The following is a 23,900-nucleotide window of genomic DNA, read 5'->3' as shown; positions in this document are numbered from 1 at the left end:
AGATCCAACCAGTCCATCCTAAAGGAGATTGTCCTGGGTGTTCACTGGAAGGACTAATGTTGAAGCTGAAACTCCAATACTTTGGCCACTTCATGCAAAGAACTGACTCGTTTGAAGAGACCCTGATGCTGGGAAAGATGGAGGGCAGGAGGAGAAGGGGATGACAGAGGATGAGATGGTTGGGTGTCATCACCGACTCAGTGGACATGGGTTTGGGTGGATTCCAGGAGTTGGAGATGGACAGGGAGGCCTGGTGTGCTGCAGTTCATGGGGTCACAAAGAGTCAGACACGACTGAGCGACTGAACTGAACTGAACTACCTGTCAGACTCTCTTACCAGCTTGTGGGGACAAGGGGATGAGAACAGGAGTCCTTCAATGCCGTATAAAGAGCTTGAACTTGCCTCAAGGGTGGCAGGGAGCTTTAGGGTAGCCGAGCAGCACGACTTGGAACCTCTCTGGTTTGTGACTCTTTTCTGCCCCAAATGGACTTCCCAAAACAGAACTTCCCAGGTGGTGCAAGTGGTAAAGAATCAGCCTGCCAATGCAGGAGACACAAGAGACATGGGTTTGATCCCTGCATCAGGAAGATCCTCTGGAGGAGGGCATGGCAACCCACTCCAATATTCTTGCCTGGAGAACCCCATGGACAAAGGAGCGTGGAGAGCTACAGTCCATGGGGTTGCAAAGAGTTGGACATGATTAAAACAACTTAGCATGCATGCACAAAACAGAATTGGTCTCAACTGCAAGTAGTTTTCATTCAATCAGCAGCAGCCAGGAACTTAGTCTGACTGAGGAAGGGTGTATATGGGACCAGAGTTGGTGGGATGAGATAGTGGGCAGAGGGGAAGTCATTGTGTTTGTATTAAAATCCAGATGTCTCAAGGGAAGGATATATTGATCCTCAAAAACAAACAAAAGAAAGAAATGTGTGCCCCACTCAAAAACCTCTGGCTGCTTTTCACCTGTTGTCGCCTGAGAGGGCAGACCTGGTCTTCTCTCTCTGACAGCAGCCTGACTGATGCACTAGTCCAGACACCCACCCCCAGCCTGTTCTCCTGCGTCCTGGTGGTGCCCCGAGAACTGTGCAGCCCCAGAAGTCAGTCTCCCCAGCTGGAGGGAGAAGAAAGAGCCCAGGCAGGCCATAAGCGGGTGAGGTACTAGGGCTGGGAAGCTTGCATCTCACGTCCAAGGGTCAAGACCCTGGCCCTGCTGGACTCTGCTCTGTCTTGGCAAGGGCCAAGACTGGGCAGCATGGACAAAGGGACCTCCCCCAGCCCCAGTCAGAGGCCTCTGAGATCGTTGTCAGCTGGATCCCCTGAGGCCTCAGGACCCACCCTCTCTAAATCCAGGTCTCTGCCACGAGAGTCCACCCACCCTTCTGATCAGAGAGGACAACATTTGTCCAGAACTAAGCAGAGCTTTGGTGCCTAAAGGGCCTGGGTTCACATGCAACAGTCCCCATCCTCATACTTTCTCAGTCTCTCACTCAGCAAGCATCCTTTGACCCCAGGTCCTGCCTGATCCTGGTATGGGAGATGCAGAGTGGGGTCAGGCTGATTTCCACTCTCAGAGAGCTTCTGAGAGGGGAAGAGGAACACTGACACCAACGGTGCTAGCCTAGAGTGGGATACACTGTCATAGACAGAGCTCGGGCCAGGTCCAGAGAAGGCAGGGAAGACTTTCCGGAGGAGGATCCTCTGGGGAGCTTGAGGTATGAGCTGGAACTTTCCATGGAGCAAGTGGGAAGAGGGAGAAGTTTGGGCAAAATCCCCCTAGATGAGAAGCAGGTGACATTTCACAGGAGTCACAGAGGGGCTGATGTTTTAATGCAGCAAGCAGTCTCTGACATTTTCAGCACCAGGGACTGGTTTTGCAGAAGACAATTTTTCCATCGACTGGGGAGGGGGGAACAGTTTCAGGATGAGTCAAGTGTATTACATTTATTGGGCACTTTATTTCTATTATTATGACATCAGCCCCACCTCAGATCATCAGGCATTAGATCCCAGAGGTTGGGGACCCCTGCTTTAAGAGATATGACTGCCCATCAGCCTGGTTTGGGTTAAAGTCTCTTAGCAGTGAGAGAGGGCTTCCTAGATGGCACTAGAGGTAAAGAACCTGCCTCCTCATGCAGGAGATGTAAGAGACCCAGGTTTGATCCTTGGGTCAGGAAGATCCCCTGGAGGAAGGCATGGCAACACGCTCCAGTATTCTTGCCTGGACAATCCCAGGGACAGAGGAGCCTGGCGGGCTACTGTCCATGGGGGTTGCAAAAGCGTCAGACACAGCTGAAGTGATTTAGCACATAGCACAGAAGGGAGAGGAGGAGGCTGCCCGCCTGGGATGTGGCCACCCCTAGGGCTGAGCTCCAGCCCAGAAGGCCCAGGGCCTGCCTCAGAGTTCCTCCTGGGCCTTCCTGCCCTTCTGCTTATGCTGCCACTGCCCAAACTTGGTGGGAAGTATCTCTGCCCAGAACTGCATTCGGGCCTCCCTTGGCTTCTGGTTGACCCGTGGCACCAGGCTGATTTCCAGGTATTCCTCCGCATGGTTGAATGGGGGCCAAAGAGGCAGCCCCTTGCCATTGGGGTCCCTGGGTGGGAGGAATGAATGAATGAAGACCAAGGCCTCCTGTATTGCTCCCAGGCAGGCAGCTCTAAGTAGTCCTAGGCCCAAAGCCAGGCAGGCCTTTTTGCTTACTCACCCTGTCCAGGCAAAGTTGGTCCACTGGGCCATCATGGTGAGGCTCAGTTGCTGCTCCTCCTCCGTGGCTTCTGGAAAGGCTGTGGGAAGGACAGACTTGGATCAGGGTCAGGTGGGTCCTGAAGGAGACTCCAGGGTCCCTTATGCTGACCTGAGACCTCTGTTCCTGCAAGCCCCGCTCCTCCCCTGGTGGAGCCAGAAACCTAAGGATTACTGGTCTGTCCATTCTCACCCAACATGGAGCTCTCATCCGTGAGGAAAGGACCGCCGAACATGAAGGTCAACTCAGCCGCATGATCAGCCCGCACCCAGGCTGGCTTGATCTTTGCAAAAGAACTGGGTCGATGCTGGAACTCATAGAAAAAGATTGAGACCCCAGAATCTGTGGAGAGAGGGCTGCATGAGAGATGGTCACCCACAGCCTGATCAGGCACTATCTTTGCTAAGCCAGGCTCACGGTAACACCAATACCAGTGATAATAATGATGATGACAAAATGATGAACAGCAAGCCTTTACTGAGTACTTGCTAGATGTTCAGCACCAGTCATCGTTCAGTTCATCCTCATAATAACCTATGGATTAGATCATTATGCATTATGATTGCCATTTTATTTCTTTAAATTTTTATTTATTTGGCTGCACCGAATTTTGTTGTGGCATGTAGGATCATTAGTTCCCCCCGACCAGGGGTTGAACCCAGGTCCTCAGCATTGGGAGCCTGGAATCTTAGGCTCCATCAGGGAGCCCCTACTATAGCCATTTTAGAAATGAGAAAACGAGGCACAGAAGGGTTATGTGTCTGCCCAAGGGGTCACAAAGACAGGAACCCAGAACTGTTTAGGACTATGTTAGGGTTTAGCCACAACAGGGGTCTGCAGTCTCCAGGATTGAATGCCTGATGATTTGAGGTGGAGCTGATGTCATAATAAATAGAAATAAAGTGTACAATAAATGTAATGTGCTTGAGTCATCCTGAAACCATCCCCCTCTCACTCCTTGTCTATGGAAAAATTGTCTTCTGTGAAAACAGTCCCTGGAGCCAAAAAGGTTGGGGACTGCAGAGCCATGAAGCTTGGAGGAAGCAAGACTTTTCTCCCAGGAGGAAGGCTGAAAGCAGAAAAAATCACTCATGAGTCAACTGAGTCCCAGAGAACTGGTGAGAAGCCCTGCTGGGCGACCTCTGACAGGTCACCGCACCTCTCCGTGCCTTGGTTTTCTCCTCTGCAGAGTGTCTGCCAGAGTCACCTCTTACTGTTGTGATACTGCGTCTCAGAGAGGAAGTGGTGAGTGGGAGAAGCAGTGGAGCTGAGGCCGTGTTCCCCGTGAGAGCTCAGGTCCTGGGCTCAAGTGGGAAGGGTGGGACAGCTTAGGCAGTGATAGGCTTACCTTGGAGGTGTCTCGCAAATTGCAACATGGGTAAGGTTATGAAACCGTCACTTAGCAATTCCTGGAAGGCTTCTCGCTTGGCTTGTCCATCTGAGCTGCTGCCTAGGTATTCCTTTATGATGGTGGACATCACCTCAGTGGGCACATCCTGGGGTGAGAGGCCTTGTCAGATCCCACAGCCATGGCAGACCCTTCCAAGAAGTCCTGCATCCTCCTGTCTGGCCTTTTTCATGTCCCAGGACTCATGTGCCAGGAGGCTAGCCACCTGCCTTCCTTGGGGGTTCTAGATGATGTCTGGGTGGGAAGAGGTCAAATCTGGCGTTAACTGCTAGCTCTGCAATCATAGTGACTGATTGGCTGTGTGACCTCAGACAGGTTGCTGAACCTCTCTGAAAGTCAGTTCCTCCCTGTAAAGTGGTTTGGCAGCCTCTGTGAATCACAGAGTTCTGGCCTAGAGCAGGCACTCAGTTGAAGTTAACTAGGAAGTTAGTGGAAGAATGAATCATGGGACTTCCCCACAGCTCTAGAGAGCAGCGATGTGATTGTGTGAGTGAGGAGGGATCTAGGGAGTCTCGAAGGAAATGTACATCGATTGAGCACCTCCTGGATACCAGTTCCCTGGGAGACTCTTCCAATACTGCATCCAGTATCTTTCTTAAACAGCTCACATGGGTGGGAACTAGCATTCTTATTTACGAGTGAAGAAGTGGAAGGTTAATTGTGGACAAGAAGCCAGGATCAGGATTTGACCCCAGGTCCACCTGGCTTCAGGCATCCCAGGAGGTGCTAGTGGCAAAGAACCTGCCCGCCAATTCAGGAGACTTAAGAGACGCGAATTCGATCCCTGGGTCAGGAAGATCCCCTGGAAGAGGGCATGGCACCCACTCCAGTATTCTTGCCTGGAGAATCCCAGGGACAGAGGAGCCCGGCAGACTATAGTCCATAGGGTTGCACAGAGTCGGACACGACTGAGCGACTTAGCACGCACACACCACCTGGTTCCAGGTCTGACTGTGCCACCTTAAGCTCTGAGATCAGATGACTGGCACAAGCTCTGCCTCTGCCCTTTACCCACCTCGAGGCCTTGAGCCTCAGTTTCCTCATCTGTAACATGAGGATAATGAAAGTCCCTGCTTCACAAAGTTGTAACGAGGATTGGAGGATTTGAATGCCTGTCCCGGTGCTCAGCACAGCACAGGTCCTGGCAGAGAGTGTGTGTGCTCATTACGGGTAGTCTGTGATGAAAATGATGTGGTGGTGATCTACCTTTGAGAACCATGTTGTGTCATGTCCCAGGGAATTCCTAGGCAGAACTAAAATCCGACAGTTGTCCCCCAGGCTTGGTGGCAGGTAGGGAGCTGGGTGTTGGAGGGTAGAGGGTAGAGACTGTGTTGGGTTCAGCCCCACTGGACTACCCGTTCCTGCCTTTTTCTCACCATATTGGTCAAGAAGGGCCTCAGGATGGCCAGCATGTCCTCCAGGCTCAGTTGATCCATCTTCTCCAGTAAACCCCAGCCCTATGCAGACACCAAGGCCCTCTCAGTACAGCCTCATCACGGCCCATGCCCCTCACCCTCACCTTCCCAGCCAGCGCCCAGCTTGGAGCAGGCCAGTGTTCACAGCCATGGGACCATGAGCTCATTATAGAGCCGAGTGTGGCCAAACCCACTAGCCTGAAGACCTCCCTAAAAATAAACTTCTAATTTAGGAGGGAGGGAAAAGCACCAAATACAACAAGCAAGTGGTTAACAGCAGTCTCGGAATTTGTTCAATATTTTCATAGAATACTATCAAGACCCCCAGGTCCTGTAGCAGGGGTTACAAAGAAAGTTCAAATGTCTTTAAAATTAAATGTTGACTTTAGGATCTTCTCTGGTGCTCTGGTGACTAAGACTCTGTACTTCCCAGGCAGGGGGCCTGGGTTCGATCCCTGGTCAGGAAACCCACATGCTGCAACTAAGAATTCCCATGGTGCAACTAAGGCCTGACACAGCCAAATTAATAATAAAAATAAAATAAATAAATAGTTTTTAAAATGTTGGCTTTGCATGTTACAGTTTTAAAAGCTCGGTCTCTGGTTCAAATCCCAGCTCCGCTACTTACTAGGTGCATAACATGAACCAGTTACTTAAACTCTCTGTGTCACAGTTTCTTAATCTGTAAGTGAGTAACAGTCACTCAGTCATGTCTGACTCTCTGCGACCCCGTGGACTGTTTAAGTCCATGGAATTCTCCAGGCCAGAATACAGGACTGGGTAACATTTCCCTTCTCTAGGGGATCTTCCCAACCCAGGGATTGAACCCAGGTGTCCCGCATTTCAGGCGAATTCTTTACCAGCTGAGCCACAAGGGAAGCCCAAGAATACTGAGCTATGAGGGAAGCCCCTCTTAATCTGTAAAAGGAGTGACAATATCTTGCCTCATGGGATTGTTGTGAGGAATGGGTTAATGTACAAAGGCCCTGACAGAGTAAGCAGGATAGAAAGGTCAAAGTTATTAAAGTTATTTTCATGGCTCCTAGACTCGGCTAATCTTTGTAGCAGCAGGAACAAAAAATTCACAGATAAATAAACACAAAAAGTGTATACCCAAGGGGAGATGTTAATCTTCACTAGGAATTAAGGTACTAAACTAAAGGCCATGGAAGCTAAAGTAGCAAAACTTCTTTAACAGTTGTTCTACAAGATCAATATACCAATTGCTCCTGTACACTACCAGTGAACAATCTGAAGGTGACATGAAGAAGACAATTCCATTTACAATAGCATTGAAAAGAATAAAATACTTAGGAATAAATTTAATAAGAGAAGTACAAGACTGTACATTAAAAAGTAGAAGACATAATTGAGAGAAATTAAAGAAGACTTGACTAAATGTGAAGATGTTCCATGTTCATGGATTGTAAGACTTAATATTGTTAAAATGACAATACTTCCTGGATTGAACTAGAGATTCAGTGTGATCCCAATCAGAATCTCAGTTGCTTTTTTTTCTTTTCAGGAATGGACAAGCTGACCACAATTCACATGGGAATGCAAGGGACTCAGAATAGCTAAACAATTATCATGGACTGATTGTGTCTCCACATAAAAATATGTGGAGTCATAATCTCCAGTACCTCAGAATGTGATCTTATGTAAAGATGAGGCCATTAGTCAAATTCTGATGATTACAGAGGTAATCATTAGGGTGGGCTCTAGTCTAGTATCAGCTTCCCTGATGGCTCAGTGGGTAAAGAATCTGCCTGCAATGCAGGAGACACAAGAGACACATGTTCAATCCCTGAGTAAGAAAAATCCCCTGGAGAAGGAAATGGCAACCTATTCCAGTACTCTTTCCTGGGAAATCCCATGGACAGAGGAGCCTGGCGGGCTCTATGGGGTCACAAAGAGTCAGACGCGACTGAGCACAGAGCACTGTCTAGAATGTCTGGAGTCCTTGTAAAAGGGGATAGACGGGTCAGAGGGAAAGCAACACGAAGCCAGAGAGAGAAAGCCATCTATAAGCCAAAGAATACATGAGGCCAAAGGAAAAGTTAAGAGGCATGGATTCTCTCACACAACACTCAGAAGGAACCAACCTTGCTCACATCTTGATTTCAGACTTGTAGCCTCCAGAACTGTGAAACACTTAATGTCCATTGTTTAAGCCACTCATATTGTGGTTTTTTGTTATGGCAACTCTGATAAAATAATATAGCAATCTTGAAAAAGAAGAACAGAGTTGAGGAATTCATACTTCCCAATTTTAACACTTACTATAATACTGCTGTAGTCAGGATACTATGGCAGTGGCATAAGGAAAAATTAATGGAGTAGAATTCAAAGTCCAGAAATAGACTCATTCATGACCAACTGATTTTCAATAAGGGCACCAAGACAGTTCAATAAGAAGAGAATAGTTTTTTTCAACAGATCACGCAGGGACAAGAAGATACCACATGCCAAAGAGCCCTTAGCTCACACCATATACAAAAATTAACTTGAAATGAATCTAGACCTAAATATAACAGCTAAAACTATAAAATTCTGAGAAGTAATCATAGAGAGAAATCTTTATGACCTTGGATTTAGCAATCATTTCTTAGGTATGACAAAAAAAAAGGGCAAGCAACAAAAGAACAGATAAACTTCATCAATTTTTTTTTTAATTGTGTTGCAAAGGATACTGTCAACAATGTGAAAATACAATCTACAGAATGGGAAAAATATTTGAAAATCATATATCTGATAAGGGATGTCTATCTGGAATATATGAAAAATTTTACAACTCAACAATAAAAAGACAAATAATTCAATTTTAAAATGGACAAAACAGAAGACAGTTCTCCAAAGAAAATATTAAAATGGCCGATAAGCACATGAAAAGATGTTCACCATTTTAGTCACTAGGGAAGTGCAACTCAAAACCACAATGAGATACCACTTCACACCCACTGGGATGACTACAATCAAAACAAAAGATATTAACAAGCATTGGCAAGGATGTGGAGTAATTGAAATCCTTATACACTGCTGGTGGAAATATAAACTGGTGCAGCTACTTTGGAAAATAGTTCAGCAGTTCCTGAAATGATTGAGCATAGACTTACTTCCATCCCTGAGTATATAACCAAGAGCAATTAAGGCATATGTTTGCACAAAAACTGGTACACAAACATTTACATTAGGGGAATCCATAAGAACCAAAAAGGTGGAAGCAACCCAACTGTCTGTCAACTGATGAATGGATAAACAAATGTGGTATATCCATACACTGAACTATTCAGCCATAAAAAAAGAGGGAAGTACTGATATCCACTACAACATAGATGGCCCTTAAAAACATTATATTAGGTGAAAGAAGTCAGACACAAAACCCCACATATTGTGCGATTCTACTATATGAAATGTCCAGAAGAGGCAAATCCATAGATTTGACAGAAAGTAGATCAGAGACAGAAAGTAGATTCATGGTTGCCAAGTGCTAGGGTAGGGGGCATGGGGAGGGATGGGAAGTGACAGCTAAATGGGTATGGGCTTCTTTCTGCGTGATGGTGAAGCAAATGTTCTGGAATAAGATATGGTGATGGCTGCACAGCTTTGTGAGCATACTAAGAAGCACTGAATTGTACACTTCAAAGAGGTAACTTTTATGCTATGTAAATTATATTTTTAAAAAGTTGACATTTAAAAAACTGTGCTCTGCAAATGCTGGTAAGTTTGCAAGAAAGCCTGTAGACTCCAGGGACTTCACTGGTGGTCAAGTGATTAGGACTCTGTGCTTCCACTGCAAGGGGCATGGGTTTGATTCCTAGTCGGGGAACTAAGATCCCGCAAGTCTCACAGCAGTCAAACAAAATGAAACAAAACCAAACAAAAAACATGTAGACAATGCTGGTGGCAGTTTGAATCAGTGGAGTAATTTCAGAAAGTGCTGTACCAATAGCAACATGTAAGAAGTGGAGAGGTTTCCATTAGGCATACGGATTACTTTCCATGGCTATAGAGAATGGAGGGAACGCCTGTACTAGTGATGGGGTGAGCAGCCCTCTGAGTCACCAACTCTGAGAAATATCTTTAGCCACAAAGTCCTGGGCACAGCGTTCCACACCAGACAGGTTTGCCCGTGTCTTGGGAGCCAGCCAAGTCAGCTCCCTTTCACTGTTAACACTCACAACTCAAAGTTGCAAGTGTGGGGGCAAGGCTGCCTACCAGAGTCAGGGTACTGTTTCCCCTTAACACTCTTCTGCTATCACACACACACACACACACACCTGGACTGTAAACTCCTACAAACTTCAATGAGTATCAACATTACTTAAGGCTTTCATCTAACAAGCACCCAAATGTGCCCCTGGGGATTAAATACAAGGAAATAAGTCAGAGGACAAAAGCTGTGGACATGAAGACGTTAACTGCAATATTAGCTTCAGTGATTAAAATGGGAAGCTGCCAAAGCAATGACATGAAGGAAAATTATGAGACGACCCTTTCTTTGTGGAAGATTTTGCAGGCATTAAATTCATTAATTGTGAAGATGGGCGAAAGAGTGAGAATGAAATATGAGAAGATGCTTAGAAGGAAGGTATGATGGTGACACTCTGTGTGGGGTATTCTGTGCAGCTGAAAAGGACTGGAAGGCATGTGGGCCATGATGTCTCCCAGCGACTTGACACTGTCAGAAACCTGGGAATCTAGGGTGGTTGGCCCCTCAGGTACAGAGTCACACAAACTAGTCTCATAGAGCCTGATTCATAAGCCAGACACCAAGGCAGGAATATGCCATGGATCAGTACTGCCTAGAAAGTAAAAAAATGTGGTCCCTAAGAAGGAAATATTTGCTTTGAGAAAATGAAACTGGGTCAGCTTCTGCTTTCTCACCTATGAGACAGAAGGGTCTGAACTCACAGCACATGGAGATGATGTCGGGGCAGGGAGGGCCTTGAAGGGTACACTCACCCTGGGGATGAGCCAGCCAAACTCGTGGTTGTTGACTCCGAAGAGGAAGGGCACAGAGTGGAACTGCCTCTCCCTCAGGAGCTCCTCAGGGCTCTTGGGAAAGAAGGTACCATCGATGTTGTACAAAGCTATTTTTCTCTGCAGGAGAAAACAAGGCAGAGAGCCTCCCAGTCAGGCCCTCAACAGATGGAACCCTAGAGATCCCTCGGCTGTCTGCCTGGGTGGCTGAGCCTTAAGGAGAAGAGAGGGGATGAGATCACCAAGGCGAGAAGACTGGAGGGAGTCAGGAGACCAGGCCTGTGATGCTTCTAAGCCGTCTTCTTTGCTAGAAGACCCTCAGGACTGGGGTGACCCCCCTTCTTCATGCCCCCAGACCCTTAGCCTCCCAGGTAGCTGCCTCACCCCACACTGCTGATTGCCCCTCTACTCCTGCAGGCTCTGGACAGAACCCCCTCTGTGTCACTGCCCACTGCTGTTCCCCAAGAAGTGAGCATACAGACTTGTAGGCAAGGATTATCTCCTCACTTGTCTTCTGCCGAAGGCACTGCACCATCCCAGCCGAGGAGTCAGAGTTGCAGGCCAAGGAGTCTGCGAGGGTCTGGGGACAGACAAAAGTGTCTTGACTCCCTCTTGCCCATCAGTGCCCACTGCCAGCCCTCTGCCTCCCACAGAGAGAGGACGAATTTGTAGGAGAACTGGGGCAATGATGTAAGAGACAGGACCTTGACACTGGCCAGAGATCTACCACCAACTCAGATAAGCCTTCCTTGCCCACCAGCTTGGGTGGTCCCCAGGCACCCCATGTGTCCCCCATCACGTCATTACTGTCATTATCTGTGTGTGTGTGTGTCTGGGTCCCCTCTACCCCTGTGAGAACAGTGTCATTATCTAATTAACTCTAGTCCCAGAGTCAGTGGGCTCAAAAAAGTTCGGTGGAGTAAGGGAAGGAGGTAATGCTAGTTGTAAAGAGCTTGTCTGCCAGTGCAGGAGATGTAAGAGATGTGGGTTCGATCGCTAAGTCTGGGAAGATCCCCTGGAGGAGGGTATGGCAACCCACTCCAGTATTCTTGCCTGGAGACTCCCATGGACAGAGGAGCCTGGTGGGCTACAGTCCACAGGGTCGCAAAGGGTTGGACACAACTGAAGTGATTTAGTATGCAGGCATGCAAGGAAAGGAGAGAGGGTTTAGGTGGGGAGGGAGTCATGTGTGCGCTGCTCTGGCAGGGAGGGGACCATGGTTGGTGCTGAGGCTGGAGCAGGGTCAGGTAGCCCGTGAGGCTGGAGGGATGGCTTCCGGGACCATGCCACACCCTGGGAACTCAGGCGGTTTTCCCTGAGTTCTCACTAGTTGTGTGCTTCCTTCAGCCTAGTGTGTCCCTCTCTGCCAGCAAGGAGCTGGCTAGTGGTAACACCTCCGCCAAGAGCAAGCATAGGGCAGGTGTACATGGGGTGAGAGAGTGAAAGAAATGCAGACCTGAGCCAGGAGCCAGGGGTCAGGATCCAGAAACCCCGGTAGGGTGATGATTCCACTCTGTGCTATAGCTCTATGGAACAGCCCGGCAGCCAGTGGGGACAGGACCTGGGGGCAGTGTCGGGGACAGATGGCTGTCAGAGGAGGGCAGAAGATCTGAGAGGTCTGGGACCACAGGAGACACCATTGCTGGTTCCCTCCCTGGGGTGACTCACCAGGGCAGAGACGACAGAGGCCCCAGTGGATTCACCAAAGATGGTGACAGAGTTGAAGTCACCCCCAAAGGGGGTGATATTCCCCTGCACCCAGCGCAGAGCAGCCACGACGTCGAGGAATGCCCAGTTGCCAGGAGCATGCTTGTCCCCAGTGCTGGCGGTTGAGTGGGGCAGTGGTTAGGGCCGGCTGGATCCCCTGACAGATTTTCCTCAGCCTCTGAAGTTTTGCTCTGAATCAACCCCTGGGATGCCCCACCTTCCCTTGCTCCTCAATCTGGCCTGGCTATGAGCGATGCCCAGTAGTCAGATGCCCAGTATGTGGGGTGGGTGGGCCTGACTGGGCAACCCGCCAGCTCTGGCTCTCCAGCGGCTTCTGGAATGTGTTGTTCCTTGACCCTACAGACTCTGTTGACCCACAGACCAGGAGCCAAAGTATTGTGCTCAAAGGTCCAAGTCCCACTGTCAAACCCAGGCTTTGGCTGAGCCCCTCCCCCAAGGGGGTGGAGCCTCAGCTGACTGCGCTCTGCCCAGCACCCTGCTTGCCTGGGACCCGGTCTCGCTTCGAGCTCCAGACCCTCACCCTGTGCAGTCACTGCCCTCCGCCAGGCGTGCTGCCTCACCTGAAAAAGCCAAGGAAGCCCAGGCGGTGCTGGACTGTGACCACGACCACGTCCCCGTAGGCGGCCAGGGCGGACCCATCGTGGGAGGTGGCGGTGCCCGTCACGAGAGAGCCCCCGTGGAACCACACCATGACCTGCAGAGATGGCCGTGGGTCAGTGATCCCGACTGCCCACTGACTGGCTCAGGGCATTCTGGGGACTCCTGGAGTGCTTTCGGAGCGGGGGTGGGGAGGGATCAGGCCTGGCCGCGCTGGCTGGGTGGACCGGGCCCTCTGGGCAGCTCACTGGTCTTCCTGCCCCCGAGGGGGCCTCAGCCGGGCTGTAGATGTTGAGGATCAGGCAGTCCTCCGAAATGGGGAAGGTCTGGTGCTTTCCGTCCAGCGTAAATCTGCTGTTGTTCATTCTCTCCAGATCCTGTGGACACCTGTGGCGGAGGAGGAGACCGAGGGCCAGTGGGTCAGCCCCACCAGCCCAGGCAGCTGGACTCCTGCCACCTGCCTGCCTGCCCACCTCAGCGGGGCTACTCACATGGCGTGGGCCCTGCTGGCATCTCGCACGCCCTCCCAAGGCTTCGCTGGGCGCGGGGCCGAGAACCGGTGGGGCCCCAGGGGCGGCTGGGCGAATGGGATGCCCAAGAAGACGTTCACAAGACGGTCTGTGCCCTTCACGCCCACCTGCCGGCCTTGCACACGGCCCAGGGTTGTGTCCACTTCAGGCTGAGTGACCCCCGGCCCTGAGGGCAGGACAGAGGGGCTGTGGGTGAGTGTGCATGGGGTGGCAGATGGACCCACTAGTCTACTCTGAGCACCTCCTCTGCCAGGCCGGGTTCTGAGCACTCTGATGAACTGCCCCAGCCTGCCTGTGAAATGGGTCTTGTGACTACCCCTCAAATCCTCTCCCCACCTCTCCTCCAGGTTGAGTCAGTTCCCCCTAGTGAACAAGCTAAACCCCCCTGCGACCCACAGACCTGCCAGGTGGGCAATGGGTGGTGGCTTGGGCCGGCCACTTGCCCTCTCACCTGCTAAATACGGCATGACAACCTTATCTTTTTTTTTTTTTTTCTGTTCTGATATTTTGACATCCAGCTTGCTGGCCCTGCCCTCTCAGGAATAGCCATTTCTTAGAGATGGTAAACCACTCACTGAGACGTGCCCTTCACAGTCCATCCAGAGGCCATGCTCCTGGCCACCTCTGGGCACCCTCGTACTCCTGGCAACTAACCACCTGCCCTAATCAATGCAAGGCCAGGTCCCGGACATGTAGGGACAGCCCCATGCCCCAGAACCTACTGAAACCATTCCAATGAGCTAACCCAGACCTGCTCTACCTGTCTCTCCTGTCCTTCCCACAGGGAACAACAATGAAAGCTGTCATCCACATCCTTCCCCCACCCCCTGCTCATTTCCTCTGCTTCCTGAGGGACCCCTGCTTCCCTGAGTGGACCTGTTTCTAGGGAATGGCAAGTAAACTTTCTTTCTCATGATGATCATTTCTACGTCTGTGTCTTACTGATTAAATGAAATCCTCGGAACTCTTAAAAACATGACAAATTGCACTTAAGCATGGTTAAAATGGCAAATTTTATGTTTTGTATATTTTATCATAACAAAGAAAGAGAGGAGTAGCATTACCCGGATGGTTGCCCCTGCCCAGAGAAGATGTTCAACCCTTGGCATTCTGGTGAACAAGTGAACAGAACAGAGGGCTCCTTCTCTGATCAGGCTGCCCACCTTCCCTGTCCCTCCTCCAAGTCCTCCCACCAAACCAGAAGCTCCCACCTCTGCAGGCCCTGAGGGTGTGTCTTACCAGTGGCTGTAGCAGAGAATGCCAGGAGCAGACAGGCCACCCAGACCAGGACCCCAGACCTGGTTCTTACCACTGTGCCCATGCTTCTTACTCACACTCAACTGTGGGCAGAAGTGGTAGAAGGTGGAACAATGTCCCTGCCCTTTGGCACAGCCAATCTCTAAACGGTTGTTGGGAAAGCCTCAGCAGACCACCCCCACCTGACTGGAGTCTAGCAGCCAGGTTGGGGGAGGAGGGGGGTGGGGCTGGGAGACCAGCCCTGCCATCAGGCGTGGTGATATGACAGCCCTAGGCAAGGGAAGGTGCTCTGCAACCCTGGGTTCAAGTTGCAGCTCTCCTGACACCAAGACTTCCAGGACACTTTGGACACTCACTGCCAGGCACACATATCACCTACCTGAGGGAGTAGTGGACATGACCCTGGTGCCAGTCCTGCTCTGAGTGAGCCAGCTCACCAGGGTAGGGGCCACTGTCTGGTCCTACTGACAATGGAAGGATAAGACCCCCCTCTGGGCAGGGGAATCTTGAAGAACAGACACTAATCACCCCTGCCTCCGGACACTAGCTATCAGAATGTAAGCACAGGCTTATCAGTTATTAACTATTTGTTATGTAACTGCGGGCTTATTGATTATTGACTGTTTGAACACATAACACGTGAATGATGGGGTTATTGTAGTTGTATTTACCCTTCCTTTGTTTATGTAAGTCTCAAGGGAATTGGGGTAGTGGGTTTGGACGCGTACACATGGGGTATAAAAGATTTTCACAAATGCTGGTCGGGGTCCTTGGCTAAGAGGAGACTCTGCCTTGGGCCCACCGGCGTAATAAACTGCACTCCACTATCTGCATTGTCCTTCTGAGTGAGTCTGTTTCCCGGAAAGCGTGGCTATAACACTACCTGCTGGAGAGGCACCTGAGCTCTGCCGCAGGGTAGAGGGAACTGGGGTTGATGCCCCCTTTCTTTAAAAAAAGAAAAGTATTTATTTATTTTTGGCTGCATCAGGTCTTTGTTGTGCAAGCAAGATCTCCTGGCTCAGGAGTTGGGGCCCTCAGGCTTAGATCCCTGGAGGTATGTGGGATCTTAGTTTCCTGACCAGGGATGGAACCCCTCATCTCCTGCATTGGAAGGCAGACTCTTAACCACTAGACCACCAGGGAAGTCCCTTTTTTTTTCTTTTTAAATCGAGTCTTCCCTTGTAGCTCATTTGGTAAAGAATCTGCCTGCAAGTCCCTTTTTTTTTTCCTTTTAAATCGAGTCTTCCCTTGTAGCTCATTTGGTAAAGAATCTGCCTGCAAGGCAGGAGACCCACGTTTGGCTCCTGGGTTGGGAAGATACCCTGGAGAAGGAAATGGCAACCCACTCCACTATTCTTGCCTGGAGAATCCCAAGGACAGAGGAGTCTGGTGGGTTGCAGTTTATGGGGTCTCAAGAGTTGGACACGACTTCGCGACTAAACCACCACCAAATTCACATTACAATGAACCATTACAAAGTAAAGAGATCAGTGGTATTTAGTGTATTTGCGCTTTGGGGCCATCTCTCTAGTTACAAAGTTCTTTCATCACCCCAGCAATACATCCTTTCCATTGAATAGTCCCTCTCCATTCCTGCCCCTGCCCCTCACCTTCCATGCCAATACACCCATCCCCTGATGAGCTGATAACCATTAATCTGCTCTCTGACTCCATAGATTTACCTATTCTGGATGTGAAGAAGGAATTCATAGGGCCTGGACTCCATCTCAGGCCTGTCTGTGCGCGGCCACCTCTCCAGTGGACTCTGAACTCTGTGCTTAGCGCCTGTGGGAGTGACAATGGAAGGATAAGACCCCCCTCTGGGCAGGGGAATCTTGAAGAAGAGAACAGACACTAATCACCCCTGCCTCCGGACACTAGCTATCAGAATGTAAGCACAGGCTTATCGGTTATTAACTATTTGTTATGTAACTGCGGGCTTATTGATTACTGACTGTTTGAACACATAACACGTGAATGATGGGGTTATTGTAGTTGCATTTACCCTTCCTTTGTTTATGTAAGTCTCAAGGGAATTGGGGTAGTGGGTTTGGACGCGTACACATGGGGTATAAAAGATTTTCACAAATGCTGGTCGGGGTCCTTGGCTAAGAGGAGACTCTGCCTTGGGCCCACCGGCGTAATAAACTGCACTCCACTATCTGCATTGTCCTTCTGAGTGAGTCTGTTTCCCGGAAAGCGTGGCTATAACATTTGGTGCATGGGCCGGGAAACTCCTCACTTTGAGGAGACAGGTGTCATTTGAGGCCACCCCGAGGCTTTGTGGCTTGAATCTCCTAGAGGGGGGAAGGCGCCTCGCCCCTCTGGAAGGATTCTGCTCCTCAACGCCCGGACCTTTCACGTCAGCAGGTAGTGGACGGCAGCAGGGGACCTGAGCGCTCAGGTGAGGAGGAGCCCACCCAGCAGGGTGGAAGAGGGGGCCTGATCACCCCCCTGGGAGGGACTAGAAGGAGCAAGGACCCACAGGAGCCTGGAATAGGCAGGCGGCGATTGCTTGGTACACAGGTCGACAAGCGTGCTAGGGTTTAGGAAGGAAATTTGTGAAGGTCATTTAGGAGGTGTTTCCACGCCGTCTCGGGGAATATTATTACCAAGCGATCGCCAGGGGATTTTTAGAATAGGAAACTGGTCCTTGTATGCTCGTATTCTGCCCTCCCCCAGAAGGTGTCCTGTCTGCTGTGAAATTCTTGACCCCCTCGGAATTGTTAGGCTAGAAGGAGGGGGATACAGAAGTGAGTATGAATTGGCTTTTCCGGAGATGGCCTGGGACATGGGATATTTAACCCATCTGTGTTTCTGATCAAGCCCACCAAGGCAGAATGGACTTTAAGGGAGAAACAGTCTTGGACCATGTGATGTTCTGGTTCAGCTATGCTGACTGGCAGGTGAAGACACGCCGATCCCCCTTCTCCCTCTGGGGTCTGGCAGGTAAGGCTCTTCTCGCCCCAATTAGGAAGGAGGCAGAATGGCAATTTAAGCGTCACTGAGTGGAAATATCAGAAGTACATAGGGTACTGAGAACTTCGTAGACAGAACGAAAAGGAAAAGTAGAAGAAGGTCCGAGAAGGTAAGCAAGATGGGGGAAAGTGAATCTAAGGCAACTGTATTGGAGTGCATGATTAAAAATTTAAAGAAGGGATTAGGAGGAGACTATGGGGTGAAGATGAAGCCTAACTGCCTCCACATACTCTGTGAGGTCGAATGGACCCCTATGGGAGCAGGATGGCCACCAGAGAACACCGTGAACTTAAAGTCACAGGAGAGCCAGGACACCTGGATCAATATCCATCTATTGACTCATGGCTAGGGTTAGCTCGAGACCCTCCTACTTGGACAAGTTTCTGTATCCAGAAGGGAAAGGGAAAAATATTAATGGCACAAAAATTGACTGATGATAAAAAAGGAAATTCTACAGGATTTGGACGGGGATGACCTGACCCCTCCCGCATGCTGGATAATGACACGCCTGCCTCCCAGTGCTTCACCAGGACCGGAGGCCGCCTTAATGCCCGATCCAGGGCCAGGTGAAGTTTCTGCAACAGCCAGCTTTCCCGGAGTTCGTAGAGCCGCCGTTTGGGCAGGCTCCGATCCCGGTGACAGAAGCCTCTGGCCAGCACTTCCAGAATCCGGATCCAACCGAACCGCCCAAGCTATACCCGCCTCTCCCGGTGAGTACTGACAAGAGGGGGAGGGAGATGTTGGAATTAAGCAGAGACCGCGCTCTGCCAGAGAGCCGGAGGGAATAAAAGAGAACAGACAAGAGACTTACAGTGCTAGCTGCTGCTCTGGGAAAGTCTATCTCGGGCCCTCCAGAAAACCTCATCTGCCCCAAGGACAGGACAGTCCTTCAGCCGGTCCCAAGGGAGGCCCTGGGCCCATTACAGCCAAACCAGTGTGCCCGGTGCCGAGCTTTTGGCCACTGGAAGAATGAATGCCCTAAGGCAAGGAAGGAAGAGGAAGCTCCTGCAGTTGTGGGGCTTGCTGACCTGGAAATTAACTAGGGCTGCCAGGGCTCAGAGATATCAGGTCCCTGAGAGCCCATGGTAACCGTAAAAGTAGGGGACCAAAACATTGACTTCATGGTGGATACAGGAGCAGAATTGTCGGTAGTAACAAAACCTGTGGCACCTCTGTCCACAAAGACTACCGCTGTAACTGGGGTATCGGGAGAAGAGATGACTAAATCGTTTTGCCAGCCCAGAAAATGTCAGATGGGGGGGGGGGAGGCACCAAGGGATTCATGAATTCCTCTACATTCCTGAGTGCCCAGTACCCATGTTGGGAAGAGACTTGCTCTCCAAACTAGGAGCACAAGTGACTTTCTCCCCTGAGGAGAGGCCCACCTTCTGGACGGACTCTATGACTTATTTGCCCTCTCTCTCAATACCAACCCAAGATGAGTGGAGGTTGCATGAGCCTCTGAAGGCAGAACCGGGTGGGCCAGAAGAGCATGAGGGAGCTAACTCAATTATTCCCTGAGGTCTGGGTGGAAGACAACCCCTCCTCCCCCCAGGCTGGCTAAACATCACACCCCAGTGATAATGGAACTCAAACCAGGCACCATGCCGGTTAGAGGGCTCCGGTACCCACTATGGATGGAGGCCTGAACCGGCATATTGCCCCACATCAATAGATTGAAACAAGCAGGCATTCTAGTAGAGTGCCAGTCGGCTTGGAATACGCCAATCCTGCCAGTCAAAAGGGAAGGAGGACAGGACTATAGGCCTGTACAAGATCTCAGGCTAGTCAACCAGGCTACTGTGACTTTACACGCCACTGTTCCAAACCCCTATACCTTACTTAGCCTCCTCCCACCGAGGACTAAAGTTTACACTTGCCTAGATCTCAAGGATGCCTTCTTCTGCATATGCCTCGCCCCAGCGTCACAGCCCATGTTTGCCTTTGAATGGGAAGATCCAGTGGGGAGCACCAAACAACAGCTCATCTGGACTCCCCCACAAGGGTTTAAAAACTTCCCAGCCATCTTTGGGGAAGCCTTGGCTTCTGATCTGGACTCATTCCATCCGGAAGAGTATGGATGTCAGCTCCTACAATAGGGGGATGACCTGCTGCTGGCTGCCTGAGACCAAGGAAAAATGCTGGAAAGGGACAAATGCACTGCTCCAGCTGTTGATGGAAGCAGGTTACCGGGTGTCGAAGAAGAAGGCACAGATCTACCAAGAGGAGGCCCAGAGTTCTGAGATGGTGGAATGAACCAACCGGACACTTAAAGAGACTCTCCAAGTGGATCAGAGAGACTGACTGCTCCTGAGTGGACTTGCTCCCAATGGCTCTGCTCAGACTCAGGATGACCCCACAGTCCCAAGGCTATTCTCTACACGAAATTGTGTATGGGAGGCCTTCTCCCATAAGAAAACAGGTGTCAACAAATTTGCCTCAGGTAAGGGGGGATAGGATTTCACAGCAGATGGAACTGGGTAAGGTAATAAATCGGGTGACTAAGTTTGTACAAGAAAGGGTGCCGTTCCCCCTTGGGGAACAGATTCATGAGTTTACACTTGGTGACCAAGTATGGGTCAAAGATTGGAAACATGATTTGCTAGCCCTTTGGTGAAAGGGCCCTTATGTTATTCTAACTACCCCTACTGCAGTTAAAGTTGCAGGTATTGTCCCTTGATCCATCACACCAGAGCAAAGAAGACATACCACGCTGACCCGGAGGACGCCGAGTGGACCACCCAGAAGGACCCCACCGACCCACGGGAAACCAAGATCATTCTGAGGAGGAAGAAGAAAACTAGGTCCCAGACGAGCCCTCTACAGGATGGAGCTGGGTAAACGACTCCTGCTGCTCGGCCTCATCAATGCAATTTTGAACTTGGGTATGTGGGGCTATGCCCCTGTCAGTAATAGACAGACTCCCCTGGTGGGTATCGTCACTCCGTTATGGGGACTTTAACAACAGAAAGGAACTTTCCTCTCTCTCACCAACCATAACCTTTCTTTGCCCTCTGGTGTTAGAAGAAGCCATCAATGGGCCGGGGACATAGGGTTACATTTAACATGAACACCAGCCTTACGGAGATAACAAAGGCTTATACCTCATATATGAGAATTAAAGAGGAAAAGGGCTCCCTTACAAAAGGGGGGACAGGCCTCCCGGTGCCTTGAGCAATACTACCAGGTCTGGGATGAATATTTCTGGATGACTCCTGAGAAAGGACAGTTGATTGCCCCTGCTACCATTTGCTGGGAACAAAAAGAACAGAAAGTTGGATTTGGAGACCATCCCCTAGACCCAAAAGAATTGTTATTTGTCCCCTGAACAAAGTAAACAAATCTTGGAAGTTACCTATCACCCCAATCAGTCTGCTCAGTGGCCCGGTTCCGACTGGAAATATAATCCTGGAATCCGCTGGGTAGCCCCCAATGGGACCCAGTGGCTCTGTGGGCTTAACTTATGGCCATGGTTACCAGTTGGCTGGGTGGGGCGTTGCACATTAGGATTTGCTTTCGCCCATGGCAGAATTAAGCCTAGCCTACAGCAGCCTCCAGTAAACCTGCCTTATCTGCATGCAAGATGGACACGATCTGTGTTCCAATGGTATGACTATCTTGCTGCCTTGTTTATACCCTCTGTAGGGACAGCGGATATCATGGTTAAGGTAGAGGCCTTAACTAATTTCATTAAACAGGCCCTCTTAGACAGTACTAAAGCCATTCAAGCTTTGAACGAAGAACAGATTCAGATGAGGAAGGCAGTAATTCAAAATAGGATGGCATTATAGACATACTCACAGCAGCCCAAGGAGGGACTTTGGCGAATTGTGTGTACATCCCTGACCTGTCTGAAGATGTATCTGCTGCCTTGGAGGATATGCAAAATCAAGTGAAAGCCATGTCTAATGAACTGTTGTTATAGTAATCTCGATCATACTGCTCTGTGGACCTTGCTTCCTACAATGCCTTGTGAATTTTGTAACCCAGAGGTTGATAGCATTCTCTCATGTGGGTGGCAGGAAGGCTAAGGTACAATATATCTCAATAAATGATGCTCGTTATGGAAACTAAGAGCATCAAGAGGGGGGAATGAAGAAGGAATTCATAGGGCCTGGACTCCATCTCAGGCCTGTCTATGCTGATCGTGCGCGGCCACCTCTCCAGTGGACTCTGAACTCTGTGCTTAGCGCCTGTGGGAATGACAATGGAAGGATAAGACCCCCCTCTGGGCAGGGGAATCTTGAAGAACAGACACTAATCACCCCTGCCTCTGGACACTAGCTATCAGAATGTAAGCACAGGCTTATCAGTTATTAACTATTTGTTATGTAACTGCGGGCTTATTGATTATTGACTGTTTGAACACATAACACGTGAATGATGGGGTTATTGTAGTTGTATTTACCCTTCCTTTGTTTATGTAAGTCTCAAGGGAATTGGGGTAGTGGGTTTGGACGCGTACACATGGGGTATAAAAGATTTTCACAAATGCTGGTCGGGGTCCTTGGCTAAGAGGAGACTCTGCCTTGGGCCCACCGGCGTAATAAACTGCACTCCACTATCTGCATTGTCCTTCTGAGTGAGTCTGTTTCCCGGAAAGCGTGGCTATAACACTACCTGCTGGAGAGGCACCTGAGCTCTGCCGCAGGGTAGAGGGAACTGGGGTTGATGCCCCCTTTCTTTAAAAAAAGAAAAGTATTTATTTATTTTTGGCTGCATCAGGTCTTTGTTGTGCAAGCAAGATCTCCTGGCTCAGGAGTTGGGGCCCTCAGGCTTAGATCCCTGGAGGTATGTGGGATCTTAGTTTCCTGACCAGGGATGGAACCCCTCATCTCCTGCATTGGAAGGCAGACTCTTAACCACTAGACCACCAGGGAAGTCCCTTTTTTTTTCTTTTTAAATCGAGTCTTCCCTTGTAGCTCATTTGGTAAAGAATCTGCCTGCAAGTCCCTTTTTTTTTTCCTTTTAAATCGAGTCTTCCCTTGTAGCTCATTTGGTAAAGAATCTGCCTGCAAGGCAGGAGACCCACGTTTGGCTCCTGGGTTGGGAAGATACCCTGGAGAAGGAAATGGCAACCCACTCCACTATTCTTGCCTGGAGAATCCCAAGGACAGAGGAGTCTGGTGGGTTGCAGTTTATGGGGTCTCAAGAGTTGGACACGACTTCGCGACTAAACCACCACCAAATTCACATTACAATGAACCATTACAAAGTAAAGAGATCAGTGGTATTTAGTGTATTTGCGCTTTGGGGCCATCTCTCTAGTTACAAAGTTCTTTCATCACCCCAGCAATACATCCTTTCCATTGAATAGTCCCTCTCCATTCCTGCCCCTGCCCCTCACCTTCCATGCCAATACACCCATCCCCTGATGAGCTGATAACCATTAATCTGCTCTCTGACTCCATAGATTTACCTATTCTGGATGTGAAGAAGGAATTCATAGGGCCTGGACTCCATCTCAGGCCTGTCTGTGCGCGGCCACCTCTCCAGTGGACTCTGAACTCTGTGCTTAGCGCCTGTGGGAGTGACAATGGAAGGATAAGACCCCCCTCTGGGCAGGGGAATCTTGAAGAAGAGAACAGACACTAATCACCCCTGCCTCCGGACACTAGCTATCAGAATGTAAGCACAGGCTTATCGGTTATTAACTATTTGTTATGTAACTGCGGGCTTATTGATTACTGACTGTTTGAACACATAACACGTGAATGATGGGGTTATTGTAGTTGCATTTACCCTTCCTTTGTTTATGTAAGTCTCAAGGGAATTGGGGTAGTGGGTTTGGACGCGTACACATGGGGTATAAAAGATTTTCACAAATGCTGGTCGGGGTCCTTGGCTAAGAGGAGACTCTGCTGCACTCCACTATCTGCATTGTCCTTCTGAGTGAGTCTGTTTCCCGGAAAGCGTGGCTATAACAGATGTATCACATTAAAGCAATCATATGATATGTGACATTTAGTGTCTGGCTTCTCTCCCTCAGCATGATGTTCTGGAGTTTCATCTAAGGTGTAGCACATATCAGTACTTACTTTTTATGATCAAATAATATTTCACTGTGGGTGCACCAAAATTTTTTCTATCCATTCATTCACTGAAGGGCATTTGGGTTGTTTCCTCCTTTCGACTCTTATGAATTACACTGTTGTAAACATTTGTTTATGAGTTCCTGTGTGGTCCTATGTTTTCGTTTCTCTTGGCTGTAGAGCTAGGAATGGAACTGTTGGTCATATGGTAATTCTGTGTTTAATG

General features: G+C 49.6%; 1 protein-coding gene across 7 annotated transcripts; it reads right to left on the bottom strand.

Annotated features, from left to right (window-relative positions):
- Window positions 1–1,939: 1,939 nt before the first annotated feature.
- CES3 (carboxylesterase 3) lies at window positions 1,940–15,203 on the bottom strand. Of its 7 annotated transcripts, none has more exons than XM_043898714.1 (13): window positions 15,043–15,203; window positions 13,368–13,572; window positions 13,125–13,263; window positions 12,840–12,973; window positions 12,220–12,373; window positions 12,008–12,112; window positions 11,030–11,131; window positions 10,534–10,671; window positions 5,530–5,610; window positions 4,094–4,241; window positions 2,938–3,087; window positions 2,707–2,785; window positions 1,940–2,595 (listed from the first exon to the last, which is right to left on the bottom strand). In XM_043898714.1, exons 1-13 carry the CDS (start codon window positions 15,059–15,061, stop codon window positions 2,400–2,402), a joined length of 1,650 nt encoding a protein of 549 aa, XP_043754649.1. In that variant the 5' UTR covers window positions 15,062–15,203; the 3' UTR covers window positions 1,940–2,399. The 7 variants fall into 7 exon arrangements, with proteins under 7 accessions (XP_043754649.1, XP_043754648.1, XP_043754652.1 ...); XM_043898713.1 differs by lacking the exon at window positions 15,043–15,203 and adding an exon at window positions 14,646–14,801; XM_043898717.1 differs by lacking the exon at window positions 13,368–13,572 and having other exon boundaries at window positions 15,043–15,194.
- Between the last annotated feature and the right edge of the window lie 8,697 nt (window positions 15,204–23,900).

This window comes from Cervus elaphus, chromosome 4 (genome assembly GCF_910594005.1).
Source record: "Cervus elaphus chromosome 4, mCerEla1.1, whole genome shotgun sequence".
Lineage (NCBI taxonomy): Eukaryota > Metazoa > Chordata > Mammalia > Artiodactyla > Cervidae > Cervus > Cervus elaphus.
This window is presented reverse-complemented; position numbering and strand designations above follow the sequence as displayed.

Coding starts and splice junctions, on each gene's coding strand:
- CES3 (XM_043898713.1), bottom strand. CDS start 14,727: ATGGGCACAGTGGTAAGAACCAGGTCTGGGGTCCTGGTCTGGGTGGCC. Junction 12,374..12,839: donor GGCTTCCTTGGCTTTTTCAG/GTGAGGCAGCAC, acceptor CTCAACCGCCAG/CACTGGGGACAAGCATGCTC. Junction 2,786..2,937: donor GGATGAGAGCTCCATGTTGG/GTGAGAATGGAC, acceptor TCCTTCCCACAG/CCTTTCCAGAAGCCACGGAG.